Genomic DNA, 18,298 nt, shown 5'->3' on the forward strand with positions numbered 1-18,298 from the left:
CGTGTTTTTGCCTTGCCCTGCTATTTCTGGTGGATGAGCCTATTAATGCAATTTTAGATATACGTTCTAGTATAGAACTTACTGCAATTCTAGACAGGCAATGTAAGATCTTTTAGAAGATTGCAGAGACATTTCTCTAGTATAGGTGCCTCTCGCTCTCACTTCGACCGCATATCAATTCAAGTCCAAGATGAAATATTGGTATACATTTAAGTGGTTACTAACCTATGATGCTGTGCACCATACTGCCGTACTCTCTCGCCTTTCAGCTCTTTCAACTGGTCGAGTAATACTCGCTTGATGCGGTCGACCCACGCCCTCTTTACTTCAATATTGGGTGCTGTTATAGTGTGGACTTCTTGTCTGCCTTGTCGCCATACTTCGAATTTGCGTGGATCTCCTTTTACTGATTCTGTTAGGCCGATTTGTGACATCTGGAAATTAATACATAAATTTATGTATTTGTCTATATCAGCATCAGCCAAAGAATGTCTATAAATTGAAAAATTCAGTTCGTTACAATTAGCTATAATGTAAACTACATTAAGGTAATATGCGAACATAATCTAGTATACTAATAGGTATAATGTGACTATATGTATGGATGTTTGTTACGAAATCTGACTGGGGAAAAATTACAAATGTTAAATTACAAAAATTCGTCACCGTCGACCTCACAATCGGTAATATTATCATACATTGATTATGTTATTATAATTTCTGAGAACACTGGATATTTTAATTTACGTATTATAATTGATGTGGTTGTATAATGTTTAACTATAAGTATTACTTTTTATTTATAAACTGTGCTTACTTGTAGATCGTGTTTGAAGTGGTAAGTTGCTTTATTATGACTATTTTTAGTTGCTGGTTTGCAGAAGAGCATCGCCTTTTCGTAAAGGAAGATGTGTCTCCGACGCGGCCGTATTCTCAGCCGGATGTCTCGTTTGTTCTCTGATACTACCAGGAACGAGCCTTGCATTAGTAGCTCGCCTTGTTGGCTGAGATCCACCTGAAGGAGAAAATATTTGATTGTAAGGTCAGGAAAAATGTTATTACTATAGATGCAAAATTACTAAAGGATTAGAGAATTGTTGACATTTATTTCCCTTGAGGTTTGTACCCATATTTTTCTATTTTTTTCGGATTTCCTCTTCCTTGTAACACATGAGGAAAGTTTTGTGATATCCATACTGATCAATATGACGGCAAACACCTATATCAGGTAACGTATCAGAATATTTGCTATTCCATTAAATAAAATCATAGTGTCCAGTTATTTTGGTGGAGGTTAAAATAGTCCTATCTCTACAATCAGCAATAGGCTTTACGGTTTAGCCCTAAAGTATAGTACCTATATATATATATAGGTACGCTATAGGTACATTCTTCTGCAGAATGAGCGAAAGTCTCATAAGTTGTAATAAGGTGTTACTTTTTAATTAGATGGCGTTAGCTTTTTTGATGTAGGAAAAAGTACTGCTAAAATATTTGTGGAACTTACAGGTACGCCAGTGATCGCTATTTGGTGCATGGAGTCGTTGACGCATTTGAGTACAACGAGCATACAGTCAAGTGCCTGCTGGATACCAGTTGTCATCGAGCCACACTCGCTGTACCGGAGTAGGTCCTGCAAGAAAATTGTGAACACTCTTTCTTAAATAGATAAAAAGAAATGCATTGGTATAAAAGGTATTCATTAGCTAAGATAGCCCTTAGGGCCTAAATGTTATAATTTTTCATTTTATTTATTTTGGTTTCCTTTTTGCAAGTATATGTACTCGTATGTAAAGTTCAATATTAACTTTATTATCACAATAGTGTTTACGAGTCTAAGTTCATTTATTCTTTTTTATTATAATTATTAAGTTCTAAGTTCAAATATTTTACATTTTTCGACCGCTATCGATAGTGCATTAGTTAACTTGACTAATATTATAATAGCAAGCACTGAAATTTTCGCCTGATAAGGAGAGACCTGTATCCAACAACGCCACGATTATGAAGTCTTATCTGTATAACAAATATTCGGTCTTAAAACTTACCTTTAATAATAACTGGTATTTAGTGATCCTTTGTACAGGTTTGAGTAAGTAAGCGGCGAGGGGTAGCTTGTGTCCGAGCCTCAACTGACACGCCTGCAGGAACAGGTGTGTGTCCACTAATGTTTCGCGTAGTCGTTCAGAGCGCGGAATATTCTGACAATAATAACTATACAGACGGAAGAATGTCTCCCTCTGGAAAAATAACAAAATAATAAGGTGAAGAACAATTTATCAATTTCCAACCTTATTCATAACGATTACAGTCTTCTTGTAGTGTTTTAGGTCGAAAGATAAGGACCGGACAGTTCATTCCATAATTGAATTGGTTTACTAGACGTTTAATAATTTTACGGGTACATATGAGTACATTTTATTTCAAAATATAACGATGTATGTGTGACAAATCATAAATAATTATTTATGAATTTATCAAATAGCTTAGCTATGTATAATCAAGACTATGTAATAAAAGAGCAAAAATGAACTCACTTTTTCCACAAAACATAATGCAACAAGTTCTGTCGCTGAGATCGATCGTTCCAAGTCTTTTAGAAACACATCCTGGTGGAATGTGAAGAGTTCGTGTAGATTACCGAACAGGACATCTGCTTGTCCGACTAATGTTGAAGGTAGTAGATTTTGATTTTCTGATTTTTCTATTTCTTCCTTATACCCCTAAAACAAACAAAAGGGAAGATTATTTATGTTTTAAAAAGCTTTATTTTTATGGAATAATTTATAAATAATACCGAGCTAATCAAAGACGAGCAGTAACTAACTGCATCACACCAATCTTGTAAACGTCTGTCATAATCTTCGTAAATAGTTTCCAAACACTCGCACTCCGACGCCGCCAAACTTTCATGGGTCTTCCAAAACTTAGATTTTTTTTTCAGTTTCTGCAACGTTGACGTCCAATTACTAAATGTTTGATTTCTGTGTAAACTTTGAGTTTTTCTCTCATTTGACATCTGGTACCTCTTGCATTTTCCCGAATAAGTACGGGTATAGGTATTACTCCTTGAAACTTTGAAAGACCTGTTTATTTTTCGACGCGGAAGAGTGGAATGTAAACTTTGCATGCAACTAGACATACTTTTCTTGCTGCTATGAGAAAGAGAAGGACAATGATCATTTATTGTATGATTCCATTCTTTCATTATTCTTTTGTAATCCTTGAGAATGGTTGTTAAGACATCTCTGGATTGATCCGTACTGTCCATCGTTTTTCTTAATTCAGTGCAACTTGATGACTTTAATTGTGAATCTTTCGAGCCTATTGAATCGCTTAAGTATTCAGGTGTCGAAACGCGTACATCTGTATGGGAATATCCGTATAGAGGATTCCTGACATATTCCGGTGCATCTACAATAGTAGCAGCGGTTGTAAGTGATTCCACTGTGTAGTCTTCAGAAGCAGTAACCGTATCGGAATCCGGTAGATACGTAAGCTTTTCCTCACTTCTTTCTGAATATTCATAACCAGGCAGCGGTTTGCCGTAAAAGAAATTTCCGTTGAACGGTTCCATATACACTGGTTTGATGACGCGCGTATTGCCTTTAACTCGATTATTTCTTCCTGCATCACTCACAGATTTTAAACACTTCTTAGCACGAGCCATTTCTCTTTCGAATAGTGGAATTTGATTCATATAATCACTGAACAGAGTGGAATCAGATGTCGCACTGGTAAGTCGTTTCTTTTTTACAGGGGCGAGACTTTCATTTTTGCGGTAATACCAAGAATAGGAGGTCCCAACACTGATATTCGCAGAAGACTTATAGAGGTCGTATTTTCCATATTTCATGGTGCAGTGAGCAGCGAAGTATGACGCGCGTGCGGGAGCCCGAGCTGAAGTGCACTTGGCGAATGTGTAACATGCATTGCATTTCGCTCGATGTGCAGTGCATGCGCTGTATCGTGAACAGCGATACGATACGATGCACCAGATACGCATGAGTTTACACACGCGGGGCCCCTGATCAATGTGGGCCACTTATATTCAATGGCACATATAATTTTTAGAGCGCGTAATGGTGGAGATATCGAGCTGAAATGCAACTAATGTACTGAGACATGCGAATTGTTAACTATTAATTTATTTTAATTTCGTTTGAGTTATTAAATGTAAAAGATTTCCTCGTTAAAATGAATATTTTAATTTAATGTTCTGTATGATAATAACAAATAGCGCATTATATTGTGGACATTTCCTTGTCGATTGCCTTGATATGATGCCTCTAGATTAGAATAAATCATCATCATCTGCTTTTTTCTTATCCCATTTATTTGCGGTTAGCGTAAATATGTTTTTCTCTTCCATTAATCTCTGTTTGCAGCCATCTCGATATTTACTCCTTTTCTTACCATATGGTCTTTCATACAGGCCATCCAATTCTTTTTCAGTCTCCCTCTGCCCTTAAGATTAGAATAAATCTATAATGGAAATATGGAATAGTGAAAGAAAACCTGTGCTAATGGTAATGGTAATGCTATACCTATTACATATAGATCTATTATGCTATAACATCTCACTCCTTCGGAACGGCAACGCACTAATATCACATGATAATGTTTTGTCGAAGTACTGGTCATGTATTTAGGCGACGATTACTCATTACCATAACGTTGGCCGTGGTGCCAGCTTGTTTGTCATTCTAATTACAAAAAAAAAAGGAAATAAAAGATTATCCGTACCGTCAGTATCGAGCCGAGCTCTTGCACGTAAACCCGCTCTGTTTGCACAAGTTCGGCAAGGACGTGGCCGCGGCGCGACCGCCGAGCTTCTGCATCTTCACCACCTGAGCTTTCTGAACCACCAGACGTCTCCATCTGAGGACAAAAAAAATTGTTTAAGTGATTGGTTAGAAGACCATCCGTTATACAATTTCTGTTCTATTTATATTAGTTCACTGTATGAAATATAGAGTTATTTATTATTATTATATATGTATTGTTTACGAAAAATAATATAGGTTTTATTACACATTAGTTTATTGTAATACATAAAAAATCTAATAATACATTTTTGGTAAACATTACAGCATTACACATAATATATCGTTTATGTTAATTCAAAAACTCAAGTAAATACCTATTAAACGTAATCATGCTGTATTATTTATAGTATAAGAATACGACGTTAGTATTATATAAAAATAGCATTTATAACAAACTACGTAAAGCGTACAGTCCTTCAATAATATTATTTTAAAACATCTACCAGCGTTTTTTGGAGGCTAAATCAAACAATAATAGCAATAAATAACAAAACAACATATTGGACCGCTTCATCACTTTCTTTCGAGGCACATTCTTAATGAGAAACAAAATGATAAAGCACACTATTAATTATATAGGTTTATTGGAGGTTATAAATAAGAAAATGGACACAATATATTCTTGTTGAGATTTTAGAGTCTGTGAAAGTTGATAAAAGAAATTATATGATAGTTTCTGCATTACCGTTTTTATACTTTTTTTGTTTATATATTTAATTAACTTCTCGTGTACATGTATTATATATATAAACCCCTATAACACTCTCTTAAAAAAACCGCTACAAAATCCGTTTCGTAGTTTTAAAGATTGAAGCATACATAGGGACAGACAGTGACAGCGACTTTGTTTAATACTATGTAATGATTTATAAAATAATCATAGACTTGTAACTCACATATTTTTTTATTCCCTCTATTGTGTTATTGTATCGTTTTTTTTTATGTTTACAACTTTATAACACAATACCAACATGTACCCAGTACATTGCTGCAGTTAGACATTATTCAGAATTATATTTTGTAAATATAAAATTGAATATCATCAGGAATGTATATACCTAATTACGTCATTTTTATAGGTTATGACGGGCAGACTTCCGTTTGGAAATATGACGAGTTTTGGGACATTAATTATGAGTATAAAGTTATTCAACCTTCTTGTTAAGTATATAGTACATGAATGAAATCCCACGAACATTATCGTGTTATCTTACAAACAGAGAGACCGGGCGCCCTAAATTTAGTTTCTTCCGTCGCTTGATAATGTCGTGAAGTTACGGGCCCCTTTACATTAGCAGGTGATACACATTACATATGGAATTCATAACACGTTGCTCATTTTTTCGAATTGTAACGGACGTCATTTCGACTTCGACTACAGAAAGATAGTGAAGTGTCGGATATAAAATTAAGACAGAATATAGATTTTATTGATATAAGAACGCATACGAGTATTTCGAAACGATTTCTAAACGATTCTCAAACAAACATATGTTGAGTGTATTTTTTTTTAATATAGTGGTAATCAGAAATTCAATTTAAAATGACGTAATAAATTACGTCTAGTAATTACAATGTGTATAGACTACAGATTTATAGAATATTTAATTTATAATACTCGTATTATTTTTATTATTATTTATCTATATTGTTAATAGTATCTATAGCATTAATAGTGGCACGTTAATACATTTAAAAATCTATTATGAAGAAAAAGCTCAGAGAATGTATGATGAAATGTATCTAATGAAAATGAAAAAAGTGGCATGCATGCGCTAGTTTTTAACGATTTCTATAACTTCATTATAATTTATTATTGTAATTTTAATTTCTTCATCGATTATATACAACTGACTATGATCATCAAGTTATTAAAATTTTACATTGGAATGTGTTAACACAATACATTTTAAAATAGCCACTATTTACAAACATAACTTCCGTTAGCCGAGAATTGGTCGCTGAACTTACAGGTTTATGTTGCTCCGAGAAATCCTTAACAATCTTATATCCAGTCTTCAGTACCACATTAATCGTATCCATATTTATTATCATAAAGTAACACAAAACATATCAAGTAACTCTGTAACACTATTGGGATATGTCGTGACACGTTTGTGTGAAGCGGACAGGCACATGCTGTGTGTTGTACTTGTCCGTGATGGAACAAGGAACTGGCGACGTCGATTGCCGGGATGCGAAGGGGCGCGGGAATACGTGGGGCAGTAAAAAATGTTGTTGCCTCACTTTATGTTGTTAACCGGCACGACAGATGCTCTACTTTATCGTGTGCGGCCGTTAAGAACTTGTAAACATCGAACGACGCGACGCGATGCGACGGTTCAAGTGCTGACGACTTGACCAGAATATACAAAGATTTATACATTTTTATATTAAGCAAGAATCTACTCACTTGTAAAAGTTCGAAGTAGATAGTTTATTTACTTATTATATGATAGTTTCCGCAGTTAATTCTTTTTTTATTTTATACTTTATCGAAGTAATGAATGCCTTTTATACTGATTTGTCATTTGTTTATTTCTACGTTTTATAAGAATATAAAATATTTCTAAAACTTCACAACTGGGGTTAGGTTATTACCCATTGTCTAAAGCTCTGAGGGGTGTTGTGGCCGACATCAGATATTTTGCTATTATCTGTATTGATTGATTTTGAATAAAAACCAATATAATAAAAATAATTAACAATTCTATGTATTTTAGTTTGGCGCTATGGCGATACACAGCTTTTACGTATGAAATATAAATTAACATTGATTGCCTACAATCTAATTTATAATTAATATTATTACATACATATACGTTGTTACAAAAATATTGCATTTTCTTTTGAATTACAAATATTTAATATTTTTATGTAGAGCAATTTCCTACATGAGGCGGATACTGCATACAATATGGGCAAGACAAGACACGCCGTGCAGTTATGCCTACATAGCTGAAAACAGACAGACACTTCATTTCGGTTGAGGAAGAATTTACGATTAGAATTGAGTAAATATTAAAATATTGGTCTATATTTTAAAGCTAGCTTCCAAAGATAAGCAAAGAAGTTATCAAAATTCTTAAGAATATGAATAAATAGCACATATATTTCTAAATATGAAATACATTATGCATCTTTGTAGATGGCATTGCGTGTACTATGCCTACTACTAGAATTACCATAACGGGTATAAACAACTTTCGTTATGTAGTACCTACCATAACTCGCATTCATGTAGATTTCTTAGTGTGTATATATACGGCGTATTACTATGTCTTTGTAGAGCATCACACCTGCCCAGTTGCTTACTTCAAAGGACTCTGTTCATTTCAAATTCAAAGGTATTGAACGGTTGTCCAAGAAGCCGAGTCTCGAGGGTTCATTGTTTCGTTTTGTATTTTCTAAGGAACATCTGTGCTTGTTCTCTGTTTAGTTTTAAGCACGTGGTAACATGTGAGAATGTGAAATTTTATTTGCCTGTAATACAATGTTAGCTGTGATTCTATCGCCATATCATATAACCTTTGCTTAAATGCCATAAAGTCTAAAAAATACTTTGTATTTAGCCTTAAAGTATTTATTTTTATTTTAAAGAAAGGTACTAAATGCTTCCATAGCAGATTTGCGTGTCAATTTAGACACGTAAAGATTATTTCTTCGTGTGTTGTCATTTGGAGACATTGTAAATTCTGACGAAGGCTATGATTCAGACGTATTTCTTAAAGTTTAGTTTGATTTAGGGTTTAATGAATACTATACTGAATATACTTGTTTAGTCTATTGTAATCGTTTAAACTGTGGTCTAATTCTCCTCAGTACTTAGGATGTAAATTCTGACGAAGGCTATGATTCAAACGTACTTGTTAAAGTTTAGTTTGATTTAGGCTTTAATGAATACTATACTGAGTATACTTGTTTAGTCTACTGTAATTGTTGAATCTGATCTCTAATTCTCCTAAGTACTCAGGAGAATTAGACCACAGATTAAACAATTCTATTCTTTGAAGTGCAGGTATCGAGATAAAAGATCGCTGACTCATTGTTCATCTCATTAGTGTTATATATATATATATATAGATACTTACCTACACACACAACCCTTGTTCCAAGCATTCTCTACTGCTCTACAAACTATAATTGATTTTGTAGTTCAACCAGTTCGACAATAACCTATTATTATCTACGGATCATTAAGCACGGGTACCACAGAACAAAATTCTCAAACAAAACCTTGTCTCAGTTGTATTGATCTATTTTTACTGGTATACCTGCATAAGAATGCTAATGATACGTATAGATACCGTTACCGCCAAAGAACTGGAATCGAAAATATTTCAGTACCGTTTTCAGTACAGTTTATTAGTTATCTCCGTCGTAAACGCTTTCATATTTTTCAAGTTTTAATTCCAGTTGTACACTAGCTATAAATATAAATAATATTGCTGAAAATATAGGATAGTAGTGTTACATTAGTGATATAATTTTAATTACTATATGTGATTTTGTTTTTTTTTATATACTGGCGCATTAATTATGTACAGTTATATAGAAAGGCAAAGATAAAAGTTCGTGCATCCTAATTATATAATATGTAGAAAATTTACTTTTGTATGGTACTCTATGATACGATCTATCTATGTAGACAGTTTTAATGTATAAGCCAAAAATAATCTACACACCCAAGTATCCAAGTTCATGAATATCTAAATATCCTGATATCTTCAAGTATGTTTTATATTCTTAAATTTTTATTTCAGTGAGAAAAATTAAAATTAATGTTGACAGGAAAATAATGGGTATTTGATATTGCAATGATTTGTATTACAAATGACAATCATAATACAGATGGCGGTATAAAATTAAGCCATGACCCGTGATATGCACTTGAACTGATTGACCATATTATGCTTTCAATTGCTGCATGGCGGGCGTGCCGTCGCACTGTGATTCATTGAAAGCACTTACAATACGGTACACGCAATTACCTACGATTCTGTTTCAAATATGAACCTTACATCTCTGTAAATGAGATTAAATTCATATAATTACAATAATAATTCAAATCATAAATAAGGAGTATTCCTGGATGGAATATACAGACAAGTATATATTTGTAATTAGAAAGGCAGGTGTAGTAAAACATTAAATAATATTTCGTTATACATGTATTGATACTTCAAATTTAATTAGAAAATATAATCTGAATATAATTCCTTCATACCTTATGAAGTAATTCTATTCAGACTACAAAGTATGATGGCCAGCGTCATACTTTAACAGTATTGATCAAGACACTGGACTGACGGCAATTAAAAACATCGACCTTTCTCTATATATGTGCAAAGTAGTGGTTAGAGGAAAGTTCGGAACGAAAACTGACAAATAGTTCGAAAACCGTGGACCAATGAACACATGGATGCACATGGTAAACATAACAAATAAAATTACCACATATTACATGAAGAGAAACAGTGAATACTTGTCTTAGGATCTTGATTTCTTAAGTGTTTGAAAATTTAACTATGCAACATGTTATGGAAAACCGATATTGTTTACCGGTATTTTCAAATACAACTAAACTACCTACTTAGAATCATGCAGATTCTCAAGTTTTGTAATAAACCTCCGAGCTTTAGGATTTAGGTGTAGGATTCTGCTAATTTTATAAATCTCATAAATGATTTTCTTTCTATTCGACAATTCTAGTATAGATAGGTAAGTTAAGGATTACTTTCTATTCCGAGGGTACTTTTTGTTATGTATCCTTGCTTTCATTTTTTTTAACTAACGACAGTATCTAATTCACGAAACGACTGTTAAGGTCTGGGTATATATAACTACATCGTAATATTTATTCATTTTTCAACTTCAATGCACACAATACAAAAGGCGCTAATTAATGTACTGTAATTTGGCGGACTTAACACCATGCGGCAGTAAATAATACTAAAGATACATATTTTATGAAACTTCTATGGTCCATTAGCATAATGTAGAGGTATAGATATTTTATTTAGAAAGACAGCATTTTACGAGATTAGTCAGTATCTCAGCAAACTCATTTCATTGTATGAACAACTTCAAGTTAAATCAGATTTATATATTTCTGTTATAGTTTTTTATTAGTTTTAGCCAATTTTGGATATTTGATTAGTAGTAATGATTCATTTGACATAATTAATAACTAGGTTTACTAGTAATGAGTTGACACAATTTGGAATATTTTTAAAGTCACTTAATGTTTTGTTTATTTGATTTCGTAATTTTATGTGACAGAAAATCCTTTACAAGAGACATGTTGATGTTTTTACAACTTCGTGTTTTCATGTGCCTGACAGCTATTTGTATAGCAGGAGCAGTAAATAGTTGCGCAACTGATCGAATAACTGGCACAGTACCCGTTACCCTCCGTTACTTAGCTATAATCACTGTGGCTTAAATATGTCGTTAATGCAGTCACTTGCAATAGATACAACTACTGTGGAACCTATCAGTTTCTCAAATTACAACACCAATTTGGGTTTATTCCTCTTATAAAAGGCGAGAAGTCGTCGATTTAATTTTCTTCTTACATTTAATTATCTTGTACACGATCAACAAGACCGTGATTTACTCGTTCACGGCCAAAAGTGGGTAGATTTTCTCTCTGTGGAGGTCCTTTCTTGGCAACTTCGAAAATGATCAGAATATATTTATTGAATAAACGTGTTGTGGATGACGATAAGGTTTCTCGGACAACATATTACCATAGCAACACAACAGGTATATCTCTTAGCGGCTACGCGGCAATAATTGCCAAAATATGACCAGTATTGTCAAATTTGGAATGTAGAAGAACATAGATTATTTTTTATCCAAGTCAATCCAAATCTCCTAGTCAGGCGAATGTAAGTAGTAGTTATACATGTAACGTAAGGAGCGTGGTAAGTGGCAGTCTAGTATATGGTTCACTTGGTGGTACGTAAACGGTCACATCAGTCCAACTACTTGCAACAGCAGATATTCCCGCCTGTTTCCATATGCGCAACCACAGAATATAGTAGTATTGTTCATACAGTCACAGTCATATCAGTTCTATATATAGAAATAATAATTATTGGGTCATGTTATACATTTCTCTATAAATTACCATATCACTTCTTTTTCGGAGCCGGCATGCTTGCGTGAAGGCCGATATGCCCCAGTTCTTACTGCTTACAGTACCAACCCCCATATTCATAAAGAGAGAAATATATGTTGATATAAAACTCATGGTATGCTAATTTTGAATTAAACTCATGGTTTCGATACCTACTAGTAAATATAAATAATTATGTGCACCGTGAACATATGAATTTATTTTTTATGGGAATCGTTGAGAAACGGAACACGTTTCATATATAAGAATAGTTTGTGTGTCATGAGAAAGTAATAAATAGGCTAAAATAGGTCAATGCATGTAATAATATATTGATAACTAGCTACTCGCCTCGGCTTGCCCGGTATGTATTATACATATAAATTTTCCTTTTAAATCACTCTATCTATAAAAAACCGCTTCAAAATCCGTTGTGTAGTTTTAAAGATTTAAGCATACGGGAAGCATAAGGGACGGACAAACAGCGACAGCGACTTTTTTTATACTATGTAATATCATATAAAGTATAATAAAATCCACGGGAAGTAATCTAATAAGTATGTAATAGTCAGTATATATGTACATAATATATAGTTTAAAGAAAAACATTTAGAAATCATTTTACAACTGCGTAACTGCATTATTTTTTGTAATTATGACACTCATAAGTAATCAAATGACAGATACGGAGTTTATGGGGAATGTCACATGTCCGTCGGCCTGCCACTCAAGATGTATATCTTAGGAATGGTTAAAGATGTCAACTGCTTTTTGCCACATTTAATAATAAGTACGATAAAACAGGTATGGAACAGTCGTGAGCCATACTTGTTTTGTGCCTTAAAGCAAATACGAATATCTTAATTACTCATACAATACATATACGATACTATACAGTTTATACTTTGGTTCATACTTGCGACGGCGGATCACCGAGTTAAGAAAACAGCCTACATACTTCTCCATTCCGAATACTTAGCATAGTTTGATCATTGTTTATAAGGTTAAATCGATAACAAAAATACACAAATATTAGTAAATCAAATATTTATAATTATTATAGGAATAACGAGAAACAATGGTAGACATATACATACATAGATAACTAGGTTTGTAGCTAGGTTTCAGAATAAGTCTGATTTAATTAACTGTATATATCTTTTTAAATGTTTGCGTTATGTTATACCTAAACAATAATTAATCAATAACGACTACCAAAAAATAAGGCATTTTAAAGAAATTGACATTATTGTGGTTGTGTATAAGAACTTGTGTTTCCTATCTAATTTGACGGAACAACCATTCTTCTAATTATATTCAATTAATCGAATTTATGAATCCTATAGTTACTAAATTATATAGTTAGCACAAAACATAAACATATCTCTATACATACTATCCAATATTGTTATTTTCTATTTAATTCCGACTTACGGATTTCAGTTTCCGTGATAGCTCCTGCACAACTTTAACCCACGAGGAGCCCATGCTGGGTCTGCGGGTCTGTGTCTCCAACATTTTTGTGGGCCCTGGTGATGTATTCGGATCCCTCCCTATCACGAACTTCAATGTAGTCTTGTTCCTCACAACACTTGTACTGTTCAAACTGTTCATTGATCTTGACGAAATCATTTTGAAATACTTTCTTCACTCTTGTTGACACTCACATTTTGTAACGGTATTCACAAGTATTAAACATAGATATCATGTACATATATTATACGTTACCTAAGTAAGAGAAAATATAATTGCATTTTTTTTATTGGTAATAGTTATATGATATAAATGATGCTACGACTGATATTCCAGGTGGAGTAATCAGAGGCATGTTAACTGTCGACGTCTGGTGAAATTAACACTAGATTTGCCCTCATTTTGCTGTGTACATTTGAATTATGCATCCTTTCCATTCCGCATGCATCCTTATGTAAAGTGCGAATACTGTAACTACCATATAGTAATTTTTGTAGCTGTGACGTGGTCGTGTGGAATGAGTAGTCATGCTCACTAAAATGTCCAGACATGTGGCGGCGTGGTGGGCCGGGTCAATGGGCTCCCTAAAATATGGTCGAGCGCAGTGATGGCTGGCTCATCCGTCATACTCGTGAACGAGTGCTGCTTGTAGGGACTGGTCTGCTCTTATCACTACGACTGATTTAATCTTATTGCATGATTATATTTGACCCAAAAAATTAGTGCTTGTTGGTAGTTTGTATTCACACGTTTCGACTTGTAAATGTAAACTTACAAGGATTATTTAAAAGAGCAACACACAAGTTTCTTGCTCGTTCTTCTTGTGATGAGACAGCTTTCCGAACGAGTGGTAGATAAAAAACAAATTGTTATGACTATTCAAAAGTGCTTAAATTAAGTTTATTTGAATAAATGATTTTCTATTCTATTCTATTCTAATTCAGTGTGGTAGGGAGCCAGCCTACCGCCATCTCTCGGATGATTTATTATTTGTTATGGATGTTTCCATCACCGGAGGCCGAAAGTAGTTACAAATATAAATTGACTAGATTTGACATCACGACCTCGAGGTACTACTATTATCTAATATAAAATATTACACATGTGGTATATGAAATATGAATGTTATTTATTATATTTGGATACTCGAATAACCGGTAATAAATAATATATCTACATAAATGGTACTTTAACGAACTGCTTCAGAAATTGTTGTTTATTAATATACAACATTTAGAAAACATATTTATTGTACCTATTCATATATAGATAGTTGGCTATAAATATTATTTAATATGCAGAAATGTGTGTAATTTAACGAGGTCGGAGTGCAGTCTTCCGGTAAGATAACGACAGCAGTCGATGTAATTTTGTAAAACAGGATTACATTGATTCTGGGTTGGCAGTGAAATGTTTTAGTTAGCTGATTGGAGAGTATTAACAGCTAATTGGATTTTAATCCATTACAAATACCGTCGAAATTCTCAAGTTCATTTCGCAACCTAACAATTCTAGGTAACCTAACAATTATTATATCATAGCTTTATTATAAAGATACATTGGATCACAATTGAATCTATTATCTTAAAAAAAAAAGAGATGACGTAGTAAGATATAAATAGGTTTAAAAAGAACATTGGATAAAGTCTTTACTAGATTTAAGTCACGTCTTCATTCATACTTCAGATGTATTGACTGAAAGTAGCTTACGTGCTTCTTTATCCCAAATATTCCGAGAGAACAAGATGAGATATCGAGATGAAAATAACTCACTTTCACATTTATATTACTTAAATTTAATAAATTTGATCATACAGTTTTATAATGAGTTGTTTTAACTTTTCCTATGACCGGTACTTACCGATATACTCGTAACTATCACGGATTCGTATGGGAAGTGGAACAAAGACGTAGAAATTTGTGTCCGAAAATAAAATTTACGATTCAGAATTATTGAAACGACCTTCAGAATTGAATTTAACTATCGATTTCTATAGTAACATACCGGATTTCCAGATGCTCGATACAACAGCTGATCATTAGGTTGGAACTTGGCATTTATAAATATTTAAGATACATCAGTTTGAGAACCAGTTTTTTAAAGACAACGAAATACAAATGAAATTAATGGTTTTCTTGTAAAAGTTTAATTGAGAATAAAAATTATAGTTTTTATTGAATGAGAATGGTATAGTGTTACCGCCTTCAGTTAATAATGATAGTATGAAAATGAAGTCAGTTAGGTCATCGTGCGGAATAAAGTTATCTATGATGATTTCCAGAAGGGACTGCTTCGCGACTGAATCTTACATGGACATTGTTACACGTAGCCATAAGAAAGAAAGAAATAAATAAATAAACCTATAAGTAGGTAGTACTAACAATTCTCTCCCAAAAAAAATAAAAAAATGTATGGTACTATACCGACAGATCAAATACGGTTTCTGATTACTATCATATTTTCACTCAACTGCCGTGAAAAGTTCTCGAACAACTTTTATGTTATTGAAATGGGCTTTTAGCAGATTGTAGTCTTTCTTAAACTAATAGGGTTATACTTTGTCTAGTTACTACTACTTTTATTATACGACTACATCCGCGTTTCCAGGACAAAAGGATTGACCGAGTTGAAAGTAGTATATATTGATCTTAGTGCCAAGCACACGTAAGTACGATGTGTATATCAAATTTCATCACGTTTGGTTTAGTCGTTAAGGCGCCAAGAGGTAAAAACCAACCAACACACTTTCACCTTTATAATATTGTTGGTCCCATAATTTCAAGCAGTTAACAGAAATATAATACAAAGAGTAATTCTATGACAGTGCAATGATACAAATTAGTTCTAAATTGTCATCTTGTCGTGATAGGTCAATAGAAATATGTTGAAATGCATGCTAGGTAATCAACCTTTACGACGTAATTTGATTTTTCTTGGTAGAACATAAAATACATAATTATGTTACTATTGAATTTAAAACAGTTATAGTCACCAATAAAATTTAGTAAACACGTTACACAACATTTGTGATTATGAATATTATCTGCCATTACTGAATAAAGTACGCACACCGGTGTATAAATAGTTTTGTGATTGACTATACTTATTGCTATAAAATGGGAATCACTTTAGACTTTTTTTTGAACTATTGTATATCTACAACTATACTATGTTTTTCTCAGCTAGCCTTTACAGTTTCACCGGACGATTTTTATATATACATTGGTAATGACAGGCGAGAAGAGAGGGTATTTCAAACCCAAAGGAAGAAAGGACTTATGCACACGACGGTAACTTGTTTATTTTTATACCCCGAGGCAACCTTCGTGGTATAAAAAAAAACAAGTGTTCCTGAAAGATATGACTTTAGTTTGTGGACGTCGCTAGGTCGTCGTAATCAGAAAAGAAATTAAACAGGGGATTTGTCGGGCGTGAAAGCATTAATCAATGACAAGACAAGAATTATTTACATTATTGTTACAAAATGAAACGATACGATATAGTCAATCAATTGCTCTATTTTATAAGGTTTAGAAAGTCAGTGGTATGAAATGACTTAAGTGCAAATATAGGTTGCACTTACAATTTTCTGAAACTTTTTAAGAGAACACCACAGAAATTACTTTTCTATTTGCTTCATTATTAAGCGGTATTTCAGTTTCAAACTAAAAAATTGGTGAATAAAAGTACAGATTATGAAAAGACGACCAAGGTCTTCAGGAATGATAATCCATAATACGTCTATGGTATTACAACTTATCGTAAATGTGTTTTGGTATTGTTTATGTATCTTGACGACTTATACCACTTTCTACCAAGTGGTTCATCAGCTTGTTTGCTATACCAGTTGCATAATAAAAAAAGTAGGTAGCATATAGAGGTTATTTGTAACAGGTAACTCATATTAAAGCAAATAAGCTGTCATGCGAGACGTGCTCTATAACTATTACAATACACAATGTTCAGTAGGTATCTGTTCCGCAAAATCAATTATATAATGTATTACCGGGCGTGGGCTATCTATAGATGCAGAATAAGTGGGTCCGACCTACGACCTTATGTCGTGACATCTTCGGTATACTTTCTCTCACAAGTTTCCTTATAAAGGTTGGTAATTAATCATCGCTCATAATTACTTCGATGCTCGGTCACGTGTTAAGATGGTATGAAAATTTGTCAATATGATTAAGTATGATGTTATTAATAAATATATAAATTAATATGCATATTAAACATACATTTATTCGAGAGATTGTGTGCTATATTTACATTATACAATACCACAAATGGACTAAAACTGTGAGACCAATACCACAGATGACTACAGTAGCTACTACGTAATAGATGAATCAAACCATATAAAATGCTCAAATCGACTAACATTATGGAGAAAGGACAGGCTAATTACTAGTATATTCAATTGTCGACAAAAACACATCACTACATAACATAATTACACTACGTAACATGTAAGGGTTTAAGTCTTTTCAATAATTTCCGAAATGTACGAGATATAAGCATTTTTTCACATGTGCGGTTACTTATTAAAGTTTTCATAACATATTTGAAAATATCTATCGCCTAAGTACATCTTAAAATAATTTTTCAAATATGACCAGAAATTTCGGAGCCGGATATATAATGTAAACAAACAATAAATATTTCTACAAACAATAATATTGTAATAAATATGCAAAAATCAATTAAATAGTGTATACATAGCAGCTTCAACAACATCACAACAACAACACAGTGCGTTCAGCCAAAGCTAATTTTACAAACACAATTGTGGATTACATTTTTATTTAATATAAGTTTTATACCTATCGGGTTATTCAAGAAAGACAAATTAAAATAACTTTAAACGTTCGA

General features: G+C 33.0%; 1 protein-coding gene across 1 annotated transcript in view; it reads right to left on the reverse strand.

The window, feature by feature from the left end:
- The window catches only part of LOC131849132 (guanine nucleotide exchange factor DBS-like), a gene marked incomplete at its 5' end in the record, with an annotated part of 90,322 nt that overhangs the window by 6,382 nt on the left and 65,642 nt on the right, over positions 1-18,298 (reverse strand). Inside the window, 6 exons of the mRNA XM_059199129.1 lie at positions 226-434; positions 818-1,015; positions 1,508-1,633; positions 2,049-2,240; positions 2,538-2,723; positions 4,747-4,881. Of these exons, the coding sequence (XP_059055112.1) occupies positions 226-434; positions 818-1,015; positions 1,508-1,633; positions 2,049-2,240; positions 2,538-2,723; positions 4,747-4,881 (1,046 nt within the window). The remainder of the gene's footprint in view (positions 1-225; positions 435-817; positions 1,016-1,507; positions 1,634-2,048; positions 2,241-2,537; positions 2,724-4,746; positions 4,882-18,298) is intronic.

This window comes from Achroia grisella, unplaced genomic scaffold, assembly GCF_030625045.1.
Source record: "Achroia grisella isolate CSIRO2021 unplaced genomic scaffold, CSIRO_AGI_Agris_v1 utg1096, whole genome shotgun sequence".
NCBI classification, from domain to species: Eukaryota; Metazoa; Arthropoda; class Insecta; order Lepidoptera; family Pyralidae; genus Achroia; species Achroia grisella.